The 17,041-nt window shown below is 57.3% G+C and overlaps 2 protein-coding genes across 9 annotated transcripts in view; one reads left to right on the top strand and one right to left on the bottom strand.

Moving 5' to 3' along the window:
• Positions 1-268: 268 nt before the first annotated feature.
• On the top strand, positions 269-13,928 carry CNTNAP1 (contactin associated protein 1). Its single transcript, XM_037148966.2, has 24 exons — positions 269-454; positions 1,323-1,424; positions 1,517-1,710; positions 2,161-2,308; positions 2,397-2,600; positions 3,136-3,320; positions 3,895-4,038; positions 4,673-4,934; positions 5,415-5,564; positions 5,812-5,983; positions 6,445-6,551; positions 6,710-6,829; positions 7,193-7,396; positions 7,601-7,757; positions 7,842-7,969; positions 8,205-8,390; positions 8,856-9,077; positions 9,309-9,548; positions 10,320-10,673; positions 10,797-10,924; positions 11,378-11,471; positions 11,645-11,890; positions 11,991-12,038; positions 12,530-13,928. The coding sequence occupies exons 1-24, from the start codon at positions 391-393 to the stop codon at positions 12,877-12,879; spliced, it is 4,209 nt and encodes a 1,402-aa protein (XP_037004861.2). The 5' UTR covers positions 269-390; the 3' UTR covers positions 12,880-13,928.
• Positions 13,929-14,736: 808 nt separating this feature from the next.
• EZH1 (enhancer of zeste 1 polycomb repressive complex 2 subunit) overlaps positions 14,737-17,041 on the bottom strand; it is a 29,429-nt gene continuing 27,124 nt past the window's right edge. For 7 of the 8 annotated variants that reach the window (XM_053660098.1, XM_037148929.2, XM_053660095.1 and 4 more), the window contains 2 exons: positions 16,692-16,776; positions 14,737-16,410 (listed from right to left, as the gene is read on the bottom strand). In XM_053660098.1, coding sequence (XP_053516073.1) covers positions 16,350-16,410; positions 16,692-16,776 — 146 coding nt within the window. In that variant the 3' untranslated portion in view covers positions 14,737-16,349. Of the gene's footprint in view, positions 16,411-16,691; positions 16,777-17,041 lie in introns of those variants that run through there. The other variant, XR_008390629.1, reaches the window with a different exon arrangement.

The following is a 17,041-nucleotide window of genomic DNA, read 5'->3' on the forward strand; positions in this document are numbered from 1 at the left end:
ACCACAGTCCTTGCCAGCCTCGGTTATTCAGGGTATTTCCCGGTGGCTGGAGGCTCTCTACCCCCGCCCTTTCGAAGCAATGCTGAGGCGCGCGCTTGCGCGGGGTCCGGGAAAGCGCACCGCTAGGAAAGGGAGGCTGGGGAGGGGGGAGGTGAGAGGACAGAGGGTGGAAAGGAGAGCGGAGAGAACAGCGGAGAACCAGGAGCGACTGAGGGAGGGGGGGCGGGGGGAGAGAAGGGTCGGAGGAGAAGGAAAGAGAGAGGGTGGGTGAAGAGGAGAGACTGTGACCCGCTGCGAACCCCAGGAGAGCTGGGAGCCGGAGCTGGAACTGGAGCCCTAGCCCCAGCGGGGCACCGGGAGGCGGCCGCGGAGACCTGGCAACCCCGCAGGATGAGTCTCCGGCTGTTCTGTATCCTGCTTGCCGCGGTCTCAGGAGCTCAGGGCTGGGGCTACTGTGAGTGCGGGGCTCAGAGGCCGGCAGGGTTGGGCCCAGGAGTTCAAAGCCTGCAGGGCGCGTCCCGAACCGCATTGCGGCTGGGTGGTCGTGGGTCCCTTCCCGGCCGGCGCTCGCTCGCTCTCATCCTTTCCTTCCTCTCCCCCGCGCTCCGCAATGCAGCTCCGAGACTGGCGCGTGCGCCCAGGGCTGGGGCTGGGCTCGGAGCCGAGGCTGAGGATAGAGTCGACCCTGGCCGTGATTTGGCACTACGATCCAAGCCGGAGCCGGTGCCTGGGTTTGAGGGTTGAGAATAAGGGTGTTACTGGTGACCCGGGGTTGGGTTAAGGTTTTGCCAAGGGCTGGGGTTCGGCTTAGCACTGGCCCAGGGGCTAGGGTTTGGGGGTGAGGGCTGGACTTTGGGGCTGGGATCCAAGCAGGAGTTGGCGGCTGATTGTTGCTAAGGTTGGACATGGAGCTGACGGTGATGCCAGGACTGGCTGGGGTTGGGACCAAGGCCTGGATCTGGAATCGGTGCAGGTTGGGGATGCTGAGTGGGAGCGCTGCTCAGGATTCGGCCGGATTGCTGTCAGGCTGACTCGGGTTCTGAAAGACGCTCAGTTTCTAACTGTGTGTTGGAGATTCTGAGCCCCGCGGGTATCAACGCAGGAACGGGACTAGGGAGGGTCTGGCTTAAGGGTTCCCCCAAAGAAGGCAGCTTCTTCCCCTGAGCGTGCAGCAGCACTTGCTGCGGCCTAGGTTGATTAGGTGGCTTAAGTGAGGTCTGGGTCTGCCTCTGGGGAACTGAGGAGGAGGAGCTCTAATGGATCAGTGTGTGGGGCCTTTGGGAGGGGCTGTCCCCACCCATACGACTGTTCCCCCCACCCAGACGGCTGTGACGAAGAGCTGGTTGGGCCCCTGTACGCCCGCTCCCTGGGTGCCTCCTCCTACTATGGGCTCTTCACGACGCCGCGCTTTGCCCGGCTGCACGGTGAGCACCTGGCCCCACGGAGAAGTGGGGTGGATCTGGAGGGCTGCGGGCAGAGGGGGAGCCAGTAGCGAAAGCCCTCGCCCCTTCTGTAGGCATAAGCGGATGGTCTCCCCGGATCGGGGACCCGAATCCCTGGCTCCAGATCGACTTAATGAAGAAGCACCGGATTCGGGCCGTGGCCACACAGGGCTCCTTTAACTCTTGGGACTGGGTCACACGTTACATGCTGCTCTATGGAGACCGAGTGGACAGCTGGACGCCATTCTACCAGCAAGGGCACAATGCGGTACTCCAGCCTCCTGCACATGCACTTTGGGGACCTTCTCAGCTTTGGGCTGGGCATTCAGTTGTGGGGAAGGGGAGGAGGTGATGGTGAGGGCACAGATGAGGAACAGTGACTTCCACTCCGGAGACTCCGTCTGGAGGGACTGTAAGCTCGCCATATGTGCAAGACACTCCCGGATGGCAGGGTTTGACAACCCTAGGGTGAAATCTGGGAGAACTTCTTGAAGGAGGTGACCCTTGAGTTGAGCTCTGAGGAAATGATGCGATCGTGGGAGAGGACACTCTAGGCTAGGGGAGTTGTGTTTGCATCAAGCCCTGAAAGCAGGGGAGGTCAAGGAGTGTTTGCTCTTGGGAAGTGGAGATTGGCTGAGGGTGACAACTGTAGGCTGGGAGGCTGCTGGGGAACAAGTCCGGGGTGGGGACCGGTCACTCCTCTCCCCTCCCCCCTCAGACCTTCTTCGGTAACGTGAACGATTCGGCGGTGGTGCGCCACGACCTGCACTACCACTTCACCGCGCGCTACCTCCGCATCGTGCCCTTGGCCTGGAACCCGCGCGGCAAGATCGGCCTGAGGCTGGGCGTCTACGGTTGTCCCTACAGTGAGTGAGTGCGCGCGGACGTCGTGGAGGGGCCCTGGGAGACACACAGACTCCCCGGTCCCCGGCCCACCTGCGGTCGTTTGCGCAGAGTCCGACGTGCTCTATTTCGACGGCGATGATGCCATCTCGTACCGCTTTCCGCGAGGGGTCAGCCGAAGCCTGTGGGACGTGATCGCCTTCAGCTTCAAGACCGAAGAGAAGGACGGGCTCCTGCTGCACGCCGAGGGCGTCCAGGGCGACTACGTGACGCTCGAGTTGAAGGGGGCGCACTTGCTGCTGCACATGAGCCTGGGTGAGCGAACCGGTGCGACTCTTGAGGCATCTTCTCCGCGCCAACCCGCGCCTGCCCCCGAAGCCCTGTTCTGTTGGGACCGACCACCCCGCCTTTCCCGCGTAGAATTTGGTGCTAGCAAAACCCTGGTCAGCGAGTTAGCAGATTGGATTCCAGTGTCAGCTCTACTACCTGCTAGCGGTGTGACCCTGGACACAGCACTTCAGTCCCAGTCTCCTCACTGTAAAAATGTCACACACACACTAAATGGACATTATTTTTTGGTCTAATTAGTTGGGGTTTTTTTTTTTTTGGAACGTCCACATGATGAAGTAGAAGCAGCTATCATGCCCCAAGTTTTACCGATAGGAAAACAGAGGCCCAAAGAGGTTAACTGTCTCACCCTGAGTCACATCCTTGCCGATGACCACCACTCCATCCCAGACTCCTGGTGGTCCACTCTCTGTACGCACACTCCCCCTGGCTGCTGCTTGGCCTGGGGGGTTTACTGGGGATCTCCAGGTTCAAAGCCTGACCTAGCCCTACTGCCCCTCAGGCAGCAGCCCCATCCAACCGAGGCCCGGGCACACATCTGTGAGCGCTGGCGGGGTCCTCAATGACCAGCACTGGCATTACGTGCGCGTGGACCGATTTGGCCGCCAAGCCAACCTCACCCTGGATGGCTACGTGCAGCGTTTTATTCTCAATGGCGACTTCGAGAGACTGAACCTGGACTCCGAGGTGAGCAGAGTAGGGGCTCTTTTGATTGAGTGGCATGCTGGGTGGGTCGGTGGGGGGGGCAGCACTTTCTCCACCGTCCAACGACAAGCTCTTGCTTTACAGTTTCTGAATATCCTGGCAGCTTTTGGCAAATTTGTAGCTCACACAAAGGCCTGAGGTTTTGTCGTTGTTGCTGTTAACATACAGATCCCCCGGCGCCCCCTCCCCGCCCAGAATTACTGAGATGCAGTTTGGAAATCTAGATGTAGGGGATTGGGCGAGATGGGAAAATTACCCGTCTGGGTTGCCCAGCTCTATGGAGTTGGTAAAGACCCTGGCCCCGGTCTGCATGTGAAGAATCCCAGAAAGTTGTATGGACTTGCCCAACGGCATGCAGCCACTTGGTGTTGGGTTCGGGACTAGAACACAAACGTAGGGGGGCCCAGCAAGCTTACAGCGTTAATACTGATGGGGGGGGAGGGGGGATGAGTATCCCAAGCCTTTTACAAAGCTGTATGGCGGGGAGCGCAAGGGAAGCGCGCGTGTGCGCGGGTGCTCCCGCACCCCGGAACCTCACCCCCTACCCCGACCGTAGATGTTCATCGGGGGCCTGGTGGGAGCCGCGCAGAAAAACCTCGGCTATCGGCATAATTTCCGTGGCTGCATGGAAAACATCATCTTCAACCGAGTCAACATCGCGGACCTGGCTGTGCGGCGCCATTCGCGGATCACCTTCGAGGCCAGTGGGCAGGGGGTCTGGGAGAAGGGGACAGCAGAGCCGCTCCCAGAGTAAAGAGGTGGAGCGGGGAGAGACCTTGACCATCAGACAGAAGCCCAGGACCTCTCCGCAGCCAGATGCTCGAGTGGGGGGCATCACGGAAATTCGGGAAGTCCAAAGTTCCCCCCTTTACCCGCCCGGTTAGGAAGCTGTGGTCTGGCCATCCACCAGCTCAATGAATAGGTAAAGAGAATCAGGTGCAGACGCCTGGAGAGGCGCGGCCAGGGGGCGCGCAGAGGTGCGGTGGCTTCGTAGGGACTTGAACTTTGGCCGCGTTGGTGGAATCCTTCGGTCCCAGCTCAGGAGCGCGCAATCAGTAAAACCTGCAGGAAATCGCCTCTGGCCTTCGGAAGGAAGGAGGCGGCCACCCTGCAGACGGTGTAGATCAGCGATAGCGAGCCAGCGGAGACCCCCTCTGCAGCTGGACATGTTTCTAGGGGGGTGAGAAGGGTCAGGGATGGAGGTCTTACCCCCGGGCCCCACGCTCCCAAGCCCAGAGAGCGCTGTGACAAAGATCTTAGACCAGTATGGAAATGGCATTCCCAGCAGAGGCCCGTTGCTTTCGACCGCTGATGGATGCTCACTTTCGCCCCAGGGTAAGGTGGCCTTCCGCTGCCTGGACCCGGTTCCTCACCCGGTCAACTTCGGAGGTCCGCACAACTTCCTGCAAGTGCCTGGCTTCCCGCGCCGCGGCCGCCTGGCAGTCTCCTTCCGCTTCCGCACCTGGGACCTCACAGGACTGCTGCTTTACTCCAAACTGGGGGACGGGCTGGGCCACGTGGAGCTGATGCTCAGTGAAGGGCAGGTCAACGTGTCCATCGCGCAGACGGGCCGAAAGAAGCTGCAGTTCGCCGCGGGTGAGGGGCGGATGGGGGTGCGGGACACTAGGAGGCCCTAGAAGGGCAGAGGAGACCTGGGGAGGTTGTAGGCCTGGCCTGAGGCCTTGCATATTGGAGAGGGGTGAGAGGGTGAGGGGGGCAGAGCAGGAGGTCCCAGGACCCTGGGAAAAGGTGGGAGAGGATGGAGGCAGCTGGGCCTGGGGCAGACCTGAGGGGCCTTAGGTGCTGGGAGAAGCAGGAAGGCTGAGAGTCCCTGTATATTCTCCAGTTCCAAGGAGTCTCTGGAGGTGGTTGTTACTCATTTACAACTTTGCAGACTCTGTACAAGCTGCTGGGGTTATGGATGGTGAAGAGAGACACTGGGATGTCACCGCTCAGTGTGATAAGTGTTAACAATGGGAGGGGGACACAAAGTGGGGGTACTGCCTCCCCACGAAAAGCACGTTTTTCCTAGGGCCAGGTGCTTTCCCACCAACAGCAGCCTCCTTTCCTGTCCAGGGTTCCGCCTGAATGATGGCTTTTGGCATGAGGTGAACTTTGCAGCACAGGACAACCACGCAGTCATCAGCATCGATGATGTGGAGGGGGCGGAGGTCAGGGTCTCATACCCGCTGTTGATCCGTACAGGGACCTCATACTTCTTTGGGGGTAAGTGTCAGCTAACCCTGCCAGACCCCCGTCCCTGGGAGGGAAGGCTGCCACGGGAGTCCACCCAGGTGGGACGACATGGAGAGCTGTGTAGGGATCAACCCCTTCTACTCTGGGGCTGTGGGAACTGGAAAGTCACCATTACCTGTTGCCCTCCTCCCTTCATGTCTGGCTCTGCCTTGGCATCTCCCTGGGGAGGGCCTCGGGGTGTCCTGTGGGCAGGGCCTCACAGGGGCGGTTGCTCCAGGTTGTCCCAAGCCGGCCAGTCGATGGGACTGCCACTCCAACCAGACAGCATTCCATGGCTGCATGGAGCTGTTCAAGGTGGACGGTCAACTGGTCAACCTGACTCTGGTGGAGGGCCGGCGGCTTGGACACTTCGCCGAGATCCTTTTTGACACATGTGGCATCACTGACAGGTATCCGGTAGCTCCTCTCCCTGCCGGAAGTGAGCCCTTTCAAAGCCCTCTTCCTCGACGTCCCAAAGGGAGTGGCCTTTCTCAACAATCTTTCTTCTGGTCCCAGCGCCTCAGTCTCCCACCTGAAGATGATTCCTCCTTGACCTCTCACCTCCTGTGTCTCCCCTTAAAGTGACATATGCTCAGGATGGAAATGAGGAATCTATTTTTTGGCCCTAGAAGGTTTTCTCTTGGGGGTGCGATACAAAGCATTATTTGCTCTTTCAGGGAAGGGGGAACAGTACTTGAGCCCTGCGGTCTGCCTGAGGCCCTGGCATTTCGGCCCACAGTGGCTAGTTGGGCGAGGTGTCTCTCATGGCGTTCCGGCGCTCCCGGGGGCTGGGAACGGGGCCTGTGGGGGTCAGACCCCACTCTCGGGCTCCCAACAAGGCTTCTGCCCTCGGTGCCGGCCCCATCCTTAGGTGCAGCCCCAACATGTGTGAGCATGATGGACGCTGCTACCAGTCTTGGGATGACTTCATCTGCTATTGTGAGCTGACCGGCTACAAGGGGGTGACCTGCCATGAACGTAAGCCTTTCACTTGTGGGATATGGGGAAGAGTCAGCGACAGTGGTGGGGGGTCAGGAGAAAGTTGTGGGGATCGCGAGGCTGCTAGAGGTGGTGGGGCTGCCTCTCCTAGCCCTCTGAACCCGTAATTGCCTTTCCCTCACTCTACCACCTGCCAGCTTTGTATAAGGAATCTTGTGAGGCTTATCGGCTTAGTGGGAAAACTTCTGGAAACTTCACCATCGACCCTGACGGCAGTGGCCCCCTGAAGCCATTTGTGGTGTACTGTGACATCCGAGGTAAGGGGCTCTGACTGGCGGTGGAGGGGCAGCTGACAAGGCTATGCTGGGTTGTGGGGGAAACAGGGAAGGAGTGAAGGGTGGCCAGGGGCCAGAAGGAGTAACCTGCGGTGGAGTTCAAGGAGGGCAGAAGGGAAAAGGGACACTCTCGAATTTGTAATCTAGCCTTGCAGATAAATTCTAGTTTCCTGGTTTTGGGCACCTCACCTCCAGCCTACAGGGCCCGGGGCCCAAAGCTGGGCTGGAGTGCAGCTGCTGGCCACTTTTATTGGCTCCGAATTGCAGCATTGGTGGTGGAGGTGGGCAGAGAGATGGATAGAGAATGCCCATCTCCAGCCGCAGCTGTCCCTGCTCCTCCCCCAGAGAACCGGGCATGGACAGTTGTGCGGCATGACAGGCTGTGGACAACTCGGGTGACAGGCTCTAGCATGGAGCGGCCATTCCTGGGGGCTGTCCAGTACTGGAATGCATCCTGGGAGGAAGTCGGTGCCCTGGCCAACGCTTCCCAGCACTGTGAACAATGGATCGAATTCTCCTGCTACAATTCCCGGCTGCTCAACACTGCAGGTTGGGGGTGGGGGTGGGGTTGGGAGGGTGAGGCAGAGAGCTGGAGGCGAGGCCAGTGGTGGCCTGGGAGAAAGAAACCAGATGGTTAAGCTGGAGCCTTGGCCTAGAGGATGCAAGAGCCCCCGGGCTGGTTAGAAGGGCAAGAAGGGAGCCTAGAGGCCAGTGGAGGGACAGGGCCTGGAAGCCACCTGCCCCTCTTCCCAGGAGGCTACCCATACAGCTTCTGGATCGGCCGAAACGAGGAGCAGCACTTCTACTGGGGAGGCTCGCAGCCTGGGATCCAGCGCTGCGCCTGTGGCCTGGACCGGAGCTGCGTGGACCCCGCTCTGCACTGTAACTGTGATGCTGACCAGCCCCAGTGGTGAGGGAGACAAAGGGCCAGGGCTTTCTGGATCCCTGGGCATGTGAAAGGCAGGGGCTGAGCTTCCGCATCTCACCTCCACAGGAGAACCGACAAGGGACTGCTGACCTTTGTGGACCACCTGCCTGTCACTCAGGTGGTGGTGGGGGACACAAACCGCTCCACTTCTGAGGCCCAGTTCTTCTTGAGGCCGCTGCGCTGCTATGGCGATCGTGAGTGGCAGGCCCTTTTGTGTACCCTCCAGGGTTGGCTCTCCTGTTTCCAACATCTAGGCCACCTGACCCCCCAGGTGCCTGCAGGACACACGGCCAGACACCCCAGGTCCTGCTACGATACTATGGTTTCCCCAGCCGTCAGCTTGGCCTTTCCTCCCCCAGCTCCCCTGAAGCTCCCTTACCCCACCCCCCCAACCTCCCGGACAAGGCCCTCCTCCGTCTGATTTTCTAGGCAATTCCTGGAACACTATCTCCTTCCACACCGGAACCACCCTGCGCTTCCCTCCAATCTGTGCCAACCACAGCCTCGACATCTCCTTCTACTTCCGGACCTCGGCTCCCTCAGGAGTCTTCCTAGAGAACATGGGGGGCCCGTACTACCAGTGGTGCCGCCCTTACGTGCGGGTGGAACTAAACAGTGAGCAGACGTACTGGGAAGAACATGGGGTGTTGTTCTCTGGGGAGAAATGGGGTAGGTGGAAGCTGGGGCAAGAGACCAGGCCAGATGCCCCTGTGAGGGGCAGGATGGAGTGGGCTTTCAAGGACCCTGGATCCTGGGCTGAGCTCTGTCTGGAAAGCTGGCTTTGTGACCGGGGCACCCCGTTCGCCTCTCTGGGCCTTGGGCTCCTTATCTGGACTCCTACCTGACCAGCTGTGCTTCTAACCCAAGAAGTGGGGCTGGGAAGCTGGCTCAGTGGTCTATAAATTTGGGAGAGACCTGGGGCACAAGGGTTTGGGCAGTTTATGGGTTTTGTCCCAGGCTACAGACAAACTGGAGGGGCACTCTAGGGGTTCCGAGTGAAGAAGAGAGGTGGTGTTGGCTGAGTGGTCTGTGTGGGACCTTGGAGGTCTGAGTCTCTCCCCTCACCCCCACGTGGTCTAGCATCCCGGGATGTGGTCTTCGCCTTCGATGTGGGGAATGGAGATGAGAACCTTACGGTGCACTCGGAGGACTTTGAGTTCAATGATGATGAGTGGCACCTGGTGCGGGCTGACATCAACGTGAAGCAGGCCCGGCTCCGCGTGGACCACCGGCCCTGGGTGGTGCGGCCAATGCCCCTGCAGACCTACATCTGGCTGGAGTACGACCAGCCCCTCTACGTCGGTGAGTGGCAACCCAGAGGCAGGTCTGAAGCCTCCTTAACCTTCCCACCCTCTCAAGGCTGCTCTCCTTGTTCCCAGGGACCCCATGTCTTAGCTCCCAATCCCCTCTGCTTCCCAGTGAGCCGAAGGCCCACCTTTCCCTTCCAGTCCCCGGCTCTGTTCCATTTTTCCGGCTTGGCTCCCTTCCCAGCCCCAACACTTACCCATTTCTTGACCTGCCCACCATTCCCAGGGTCTGCAGAGTTTAAGAGGCGCCCCTTCGTGGGCTGCTTGAGGGCTATGCGTCTGAATGGAGTGACTCTGAACCTGGAAGGACGCGCCAATGCCTCTGAGGGTACCTCACCCAACTGCACGGGCCGCTGCGCCCACCCCCGGTTCCCCTGTTTCCATGGAGGCCGATGCGTGGAGCGCTACAGCTACTACACATGTGACTGTGACCTCACGGCATTTGATGGACCATACTGCAACCACGGTCAGCACTGCTGGCTGTGGGAAGGCAGGGAGCCCTAGGGTGTAAGGAGATGCAGGGGTGGCAGGGAAGAAAGGAAGGAGGGTATCAGGTCAGCACCAGAAGAAAACGAGCTGTGCCTAGGTTCCTGAGCCCTGAGCTGGGGCCATCAGGCAGCTGAGGATGCTGGGCGACTCCAAGGGCATAAAATGGGACAAGAAAGGGTGGTACAGCTAGGTGGTAGGAAAAGAACTCCGATGCAACAAGCAAATAACTTTCCCGTCTTCCCCTGTCACCAAGGTAACACAGGTTACCCCCCCTGCAAGCATACCCACCTCAGGCTGCATGAGGCCCTCCTATGCCATTTCCTATTTGACCCTTGCTGCACTCCTAACACCTGCCTCCAGCCTGGTTCTCGGTTAAGGAGAACCTTGTCATTCACCAGAGCAAGTGGGTCATTGACGGCAAGTCTGGCGGAGTTAGGGAGAGGCAGGGGCTTAGGGACCAGCAAGAGACCCCTGGTCTTGGTTTGGAAGTGTGAGTAGTGGTGAAGGTGCTGGATGGGGTCATGCTATCTCCATGCTAATCTTGGCTCTCCACTTATTGTGTATTCTTAAGCAACAACACCCATCTGAGCTTTAGTTTCCCCACCTGTAAAATGCAGGGGTTGGATTAGATGAAACTGTGGTTGGTGGCAAGAACTGAAGGCAAGTCCCAGGGGCAGGTATGTGTGGCTGACACAGACAGTGTCTTCACGTGGGGACGAGGCCTTGATCTCACTACCTCTGCCTTCAGATATCGGTGGTTTCTTCGAGCCCGGCACCTGGATGCGCTATAACCTGCAGTCGGCCCTGCGCTCGGCAGCCCGGGAGTTCTCCCACATGTTGAGCCGGCCGGTGCCGGGCTACGAGCCAGGCTACATCCCTGGCTACGACACTCCTGGCTACGTGCCTGGCTACCACGGCCCCGGCTACCGTCTGCCCGACTACCCACAGCCTGGCCGGCCTGTGCCTGGCTACCGGGGCCCCGTCTATAACGTCACTGGCGAGGAAGTGTCCTTCAGCTTCAGCACCCACTCCGCCCCCGCTGTCCTACTCTATGTCAGCTCCTTCGTGCGCGACTACATGGCCGTGCTCATCAAGGAGGATGGTAAGCTCCCGACAGGTGCTCCTCTGCTACCCTGGCTCCTCCATGACACACTGATACCTGCAAGAACCCTAGATAATGGGGATTGTAGGACCTGAGAGGAGACCTCCCCTCCACACCCCACAGGGACTCTGCAGCTGCGGTACCAGCTGGGCACCAGTCCCTACGTGTACCAACTGACCACCCGACCCGTCACTGACGGCCAACCGCACAGTGTCAACATCACCCGGGTCTACCGCAGTCTCTCTGTCCAGGTGTGTGCGAGGGAGGCGGCCCAGCTCTGACCGTAGCCCCATGGTCTAGGTGGGAGCACCCAGGAAAATGTCACATGTTTAGCATTTATAGAGCACATTCCAGTTTACAGAGCATCTTCACACTTGTTACCTCGTGTGACTCTTAACAACGGGCCTCACGGTAGCTCAGTTATGCAGGTGTTCTTACAGCTGTTTTACAAATCCTTACATGGACTCAGGAAGTACAGTGGTTTTCCCAAAGTCAAACCACTCAGCAGCTGCAAAAACAAGGCTCCAAACCAGGCTGTTGGGTTTTCCACACCCAATCCTGTACCTGGGCCCAGGGGTCGCCCACCGAGGACAGAGCCAGGACTTACACCACCGAGGACAGAATTCGAGCCGAGTTCCTGCACGATCGTGGCTGCGTCTGCCTCTGGTTCTCCCCCCTCATTTCCTTCCCCCGCCCCGCCTCAGGTGGACTACTTCCCACTGACAGAGCAGAAATTCTCCCTGTTGGTGGACAGCCAGCTGGACTCACCTAAGGCCTTGTATCTAGGCCGTGTCATGGGTAAGCTGTGGGTGACAGTGCGTTTGGGGTAAGAAATTGTGGGCAAAGTCCCTGGAGCCTAGAATAGAGTGGAGGAACTGGGACTCGCAGTGCAGGTGGTGACAAGTGGGTACCTACAGTTGGTGGGAGGGGACAGGGCTACTGGTGGTCCAAGACTCATCTCTCTCCCCCAGAGACGGGAGTAATTGACCCGGAGATCCAGCGCTACAACACCCCAGGTTTCTCAGGCTGCCTGTCTGGTGTTCGATTCAACAATGTGGCTCCCCTCAAGGCCCACTTTCGGACCCCTCGACCCGTGACCGCAGAGCTAGCCGAGGCCCTTCGAGTTCAGGGGGACCTGTCTGAATCTAACTGTGGGGCCATGCCACGCCTTGTCGCAGAGGTGCCACCTGAGCTGGACCCCTGGTACCTGCCCCCAGGTATGTCCCCACAACACAGAAGAGGGGTGACGGGGAAAGAGAGTGGTTTTTACCACACAAGGAGGGAGGCTTCTCCTAACGAGTGCTTTCTCCTCTTCAGACTTCCCATACTACCATGATGAAGGATGGGTCGCCATACTTTTAGGATGTGAGTAGTGCGATCCCCACCCAGACCTCCTGACTCCACCCTCTGACCGTCAGCACCCCCTTCCCGCCCCATGTGTCCAGGGCTGAGGGGTGGCGAAGGCACCAGGTGCACAGTGGTGCAAAGAAGGATGAGACAGGCAATGCTGAATGAAGGTGGCACGTAACTGAGCTAGAGATTTTTAAGTGCTTGAGGATGCTACACTTTTAACTGAATTATTAAGGTGCGGCTATGGGTAAGGAATGAGGAAATGGGGATATAGTAACATCCAGAGAGAGAAGAAACTGCAGTAACTACCAGGGACACGAAGAGAATATTAAAAATAGAAGACAGCAGGGGATAAGCCAGGGTTCAGACCTAGCAGACACTTAGGGAAGCCTGATGGGTTGTAGAGCGGACACTGTTGCACACGTCTGCTTTAGTCAGAAGGATATATGCGCGTCTATGTGTAGGTGAAATCCCTAAGATCTGCCCTGAATTTTTTCCCCCTTCAGTTTTGGTAGCCTTCCTGCTGCTGGGACTGGTGGGAATGTTGGTGCTCTTCTATCTGCAACATCATCGCTACAAGGGTTCCTACCACACCAATGAACCCAAGGCCACCCACGACTACCCTGGCAGCAAACCTCCCCTACCTACTTCAGGCTCTGCCCCCGCCACAGCCCCTACACCAGCTTCCACCCAAGTTCCACCTCCAGGCCCAGCCCCAGCCCCAGGCCCAGCCCCAGCCCCAGGCCCAGGCCCAGCCCCAGGTCCAGCCCCAGGCCCAGGTCCAGCCCCAGGCCTAGCCCCAGGTCCCCGGGACCAAAACCTACCCCAGATCTTGGAGGAGTCCAGGTCTGAGTGAATCAGAAGGGCTTCAGGGACCAAGTCCATTTTCTCGAATCCCCCAGTACCTGTCTCCACCCAACCCTGTCAGGGACATTTGGCTCCTCTTAGCTGGTCCTACTCATATAGAGGATGCCCTTCCTGCCAAATTTGGTGGGCAGAGCTACAGATGGGACCAAAGGGAGTGGCCAAGCCTCACTGCCTAAACCAATGCCTTGCCCATTTCCATTTTTCCAGGCTCCTGATTGTTTTTCTGCCACAAAGGAGAAGCCTCATGGGGTTAAGACAGGTCCTTCCTGCCATCCCTGTCCCAGCTGCTGCCAGGGATTAACAGAGTGCAGAAGAGATTAACTGTCTCTCTTCAAACATTCAATCTCAGCAGGGACAGATGTGTGGGGTTGTAGGGATGCACAAGGTATGGGGGAGGAGGTGGCTGAATCATATCCCCCAGTCTAACCCTGCCCTACAGAATGTCTTCCACCTGTGTCCACTCCATTGGGGGTTAGGGAGGGCTTCACCACTGGCCCCGGCTCTCCTTCTCTTTTGTTTTTTACAAAGACTGAGAGGCCTCAGCTTAGCACTTTAGTACCTCCGCTGCTTCACATGCTTTAGCCAAAGCCATAAAACTTGCAACATAGAAAAAAAATCATGCAGACACACCGACTAGCCAGCCCTTTACTCTTCCTCCCTCCAAGGTATGCAATAGGCTTGCCGCCTGTCCAAAGGCTCGGCTCCCCCTCCAATGCATGAGGAGCCCTCTTTCCTCCGCTCAGAGAAGCTGCTTCCTTTGCCCAGGAGGTCATATTCTTTATATATATATTTTTTGTTGCCAAGTTTCTCTCTAGAGAACCACTATATATCACTCTAATTTTTAAATTATGTTTCTATATAAAAGGAAAAAAATCAATCGATTTGTCCTGTCCTGTGCTGGGGCCACGGTCTGCAGTTCACTTCTCCTGTGCTGGAGATGCTGTGTGGCCAGCCGGTCCCTCAGCCGGTCTGACCCGGCGTCTATTCTGAAGCTGTGCTCTCGGACTTGGCACCATTCCAATAAAGCAGAGTGGCAGAGCCCCAGTCGGTGTGTGGTGGCTGGTGTCCTGGTTGGGTGGGGTGGTGGGTAGTGCGATGGTTTTAAGGAAACTAATCTGAGGGACTGGAAATCTCTGAGGGGAGCCCTCGGAGTCCTTGTGTGACCTACCAGGAGCCTGCCTGGTTCTCACCAATGCCCTTCCCTCCCCAGCACCAGATCTCAGCAGAAAAGTGGGGATCAGAATGCTAAGGCTTCAGCCTGAGCTGCCCCTGTACCACCAACCCTGGCTCCTTCCAGCCCCAAAGCAGACAGTACACAATGTGCCCAAATGGATTCTGCCACTTTATTCATATAAGAGGTCACAAGCCACAGGACTTTAAAGTGCGTGAAATTCACCGGCAATAAAGCCGCACATATATACCAGCCTCCCCCACCCCCACCACCTTGCTCCATTCATCGTTACTGGTCCAGGGGCAGGGGTTGGCACCCGTCATGGAAGGTGGGGGCCAGCAAGGAAAGATGGCAATGCTGGAGAGACAGGAGCATCAGTGGCCTGACACACCAGGGACAGAGGGTCGGCCCACGGTGACACTACACACTGAGGGCAGAGCAGGGTCAGTCCAGCCTCTCGAAGGCTACAGGTAAGTTTTCTCCACCTACTTATTCCTCATGGCCAGTGCCTGGCATTTCAGACAGATTTAACTCCTCCTTCAACTGTCTCTGGTTTTCCCTATAATTTATGAGTAGTTCAGAGCCCACAGTTCAGCTGGAAGGTGTCCCCCCAACACGACCAACACAAACTGCAGCAGAAGTTCATTTCAGGGTTGTGGTGGGTGCTGCTGCTATTAAGTGCCTGGAGGGGCTGGAGGAAGGGCGTGATCAGTACAGACGGGGAAAGAACAGCTCTGCTTTCCCAGAGAGCAGGGGGAAGCCTGCTCCCCATTCTGACCCTCTTCAGGCCAGTCTACGCCTGCCCATGTCCTTTTTGCCCAGCACAACACCCCTTATTCCCTGCCAGCTCAGCACAAGCAGCCATAGACACAGGGCAGCTCTTAGTGCTGGCCTCTTCTCACTGAGTTCTGTGTGAAGGCAGCACCTCCCACCTCCGCCAGGCAAAGAGACAGAGCTGGAGGGAAATCTTCCACCTCTCTCCCTCCCCTCTCTCAGGAATGGGATTTGGGCAAGGACCTCAGAAACCTTGGCTCAAACTCTACCCCAATCTACAGATCTTCTAAAAGAAATAAAGTGCTTTGCTCTGCATGAATCCCAGAGAGAACGGCACCACAGAATGGCCCGGGTAGTCTTCTCGACACTGCAAATACCCCCTGCCAGTCCGCAGTGCACACACAGGATGCCATCCTAACTAAACACACACAATGTGGGAGCCCCTCGCCCACCTCCAAACACACACTGTCAACCCACCCTTTCCAAGAGCAGGTGCTACAGACAGGAAAGTCAGTCACACCAATTGTCTTCCCCCTAGTCCAGGCCTGCACCCATCTACCAGGAAGAGATAAGTAACAGTGGCTCCGCGGGCCTGGCCTCTAAGGCCAGTGGAAGGCCTGGAAACAACTACAGATCCAGGGAATAGGAGACTCACACCCAGCCTGACACACCCTTCATGCTTCTTCGGTAGCAGCGATGCCTGCCTGCAGTTGCTAAGCTAGAATGTTAGGAGGAGCTAACCAGGCACTGGCTCTTGTTGCGGGGCATCAGAAACACATCCTCCAGGATACACAGAGGTCCCTCAAAGCCTGCTGGGCCCCAAGCTCAGCAGTTTGCCTGCTATCATCAGGCTGATGCCCACTCTGTCCATGGAAGGATGGCCCTTAGCTTCTCTTTTCCCAGCACTGAATGTCTATGCTCAGAACCCACCCTAACAGTTTGAACCCTGCCAGGAAGGAAGAGGTGGTGAGGTGACCCATCTCCCCACTGAATCTCGTCTGCACTGCCTGCCAGGCCCTTCTTTAACCCAGACCACTCATAAGCTCCAGGTACTAAACTTCACTTATCCTGTCCTCTCTGGGTCTTAGGACCCAAGAGAGAGGCTGGCAACCCAATTATCTAAGGACCCTTGATTCAGGAAGTTAGAATTATAGGCTGATGCTTGTTAGGAACTGCCTGAGTTGATTCGGAGGCCTGCAGCCTGGGTGACGAGAAATCAGTCAAGCATACATCACCCACCCCGAGCCTGTGCTCTCTTCCTCTGGGGACCGAGCAGCAGCCTCCGTTGCCCGCAACGCTCCTTCCCAGGAGCCCCAGCCTGAGATGCCTCTGTCTCCCCTCTCACTGAGACAGTGTGGTTCCCGCCGACACGGGTGAGGCCTCACTACAGAGGGAGTGGGTGGGGGGTTTTCTCAGCATGGGAGACAGAGCACAGGAAGTCGAGGGGTGGTGGTGTGTGCAGGAAAGCAAAGACAGTGCTGCTACCATAAGCGCAGGCGCAGGGCCCAGGAGGGCTAAAGGACATCAGTCTCCCTCTCGATCCCCACGTATTTGAGGGCATCAGCTTGGCTGTACCTGTCCCAGAGCAGGAGGAGGAATGAGATTACCATCAAGGCTTTTGTGATTAAAAAGATGGAGTCCCCTCCCGTTTCACTTCCCCTCCCACTTCTTAACAGCAGTTAGCAATGCTTCCCCTTCTGAGACAAGGCACCGGGATCAGAACCAAGAAAAGGCCCTGACCACCAAAAGACCCTCTCCTTCTTCCGTATCACCCACTTAAGCCTCCCAATCAATTCCAGCAGCCACCCTTTCCACCTCTAGGGCCACCTCTGTAGAACCAGTCCTGGCTGCCTCACCTGTAATCAAAGAAGAGCTCTTCGCCAGCTTGAATTGCCCTCTTGGCAAAGATCCCAATCCGATGGTCCCCATTCACCATGACCACTGCAAATAGGATAGACCCAGGGCTAGGTTCCTAGTCCACCCCAAACCAATAATCAGTCTGGCTCTGGATGAATTTTCTCCCAATTCCCAGTGAAAACATAAATGAAGTGGAGTTAGAAAGTAGTCAGTGAAGTTGCCTGTATGATTTTAGATCTCTTTTTCTCACAACTGACATGGGGAAAGAATTATCTTTAAAAGGTTTGTGTTTTGGCAGAAATGTTTATAATGTCTTCACTGAAAAAAAAAAGACATTATAAAACTGAGA

The sequence above is a fragment of the Artibeus jamaicensis genome, unplaced genomic scaffold (assembly GCF_021234435.1).
Source record: "Artibeus jamaicensis isolate MK-2021 breed Jamaican fruit bat unplaced genomic scaffold, CSHL_Jam_final contig_2259, whole genome shotgun sequence".
NCBI classification, from domain to species: Eukaryota; Metazoa; Chordata; class Mammalia; order Chiroptera; family Phyllostomidae; genus Artibeus; species Artibeus jamaicensis.

Bases quoted from the DNA above. Each gene is read 5' to 3' on its own strand.
- CNTNAP1 (XM_037148966.2), top strand. From the start codon at position 391: ATGAGTCTCCGGCTGTTCTGTATCCTGCTTGCCGCGGTCTCAGGAGCT. The intron at 2,309-2,396 runs GTGAGTGAGTGC...TCGTTTGCGCAG, and splicing joins CGTCTACGGTTGTCCCTACA to AGTCCGACGTGCTCTATTTC. The intron at 6,830-7,192 runs GTAAGGGGCTCT...CTCCTCCCCCAG, and splicing joins GGTGTACTGTGACATCCGAG to AGAACCGGGCATGGACAGTT.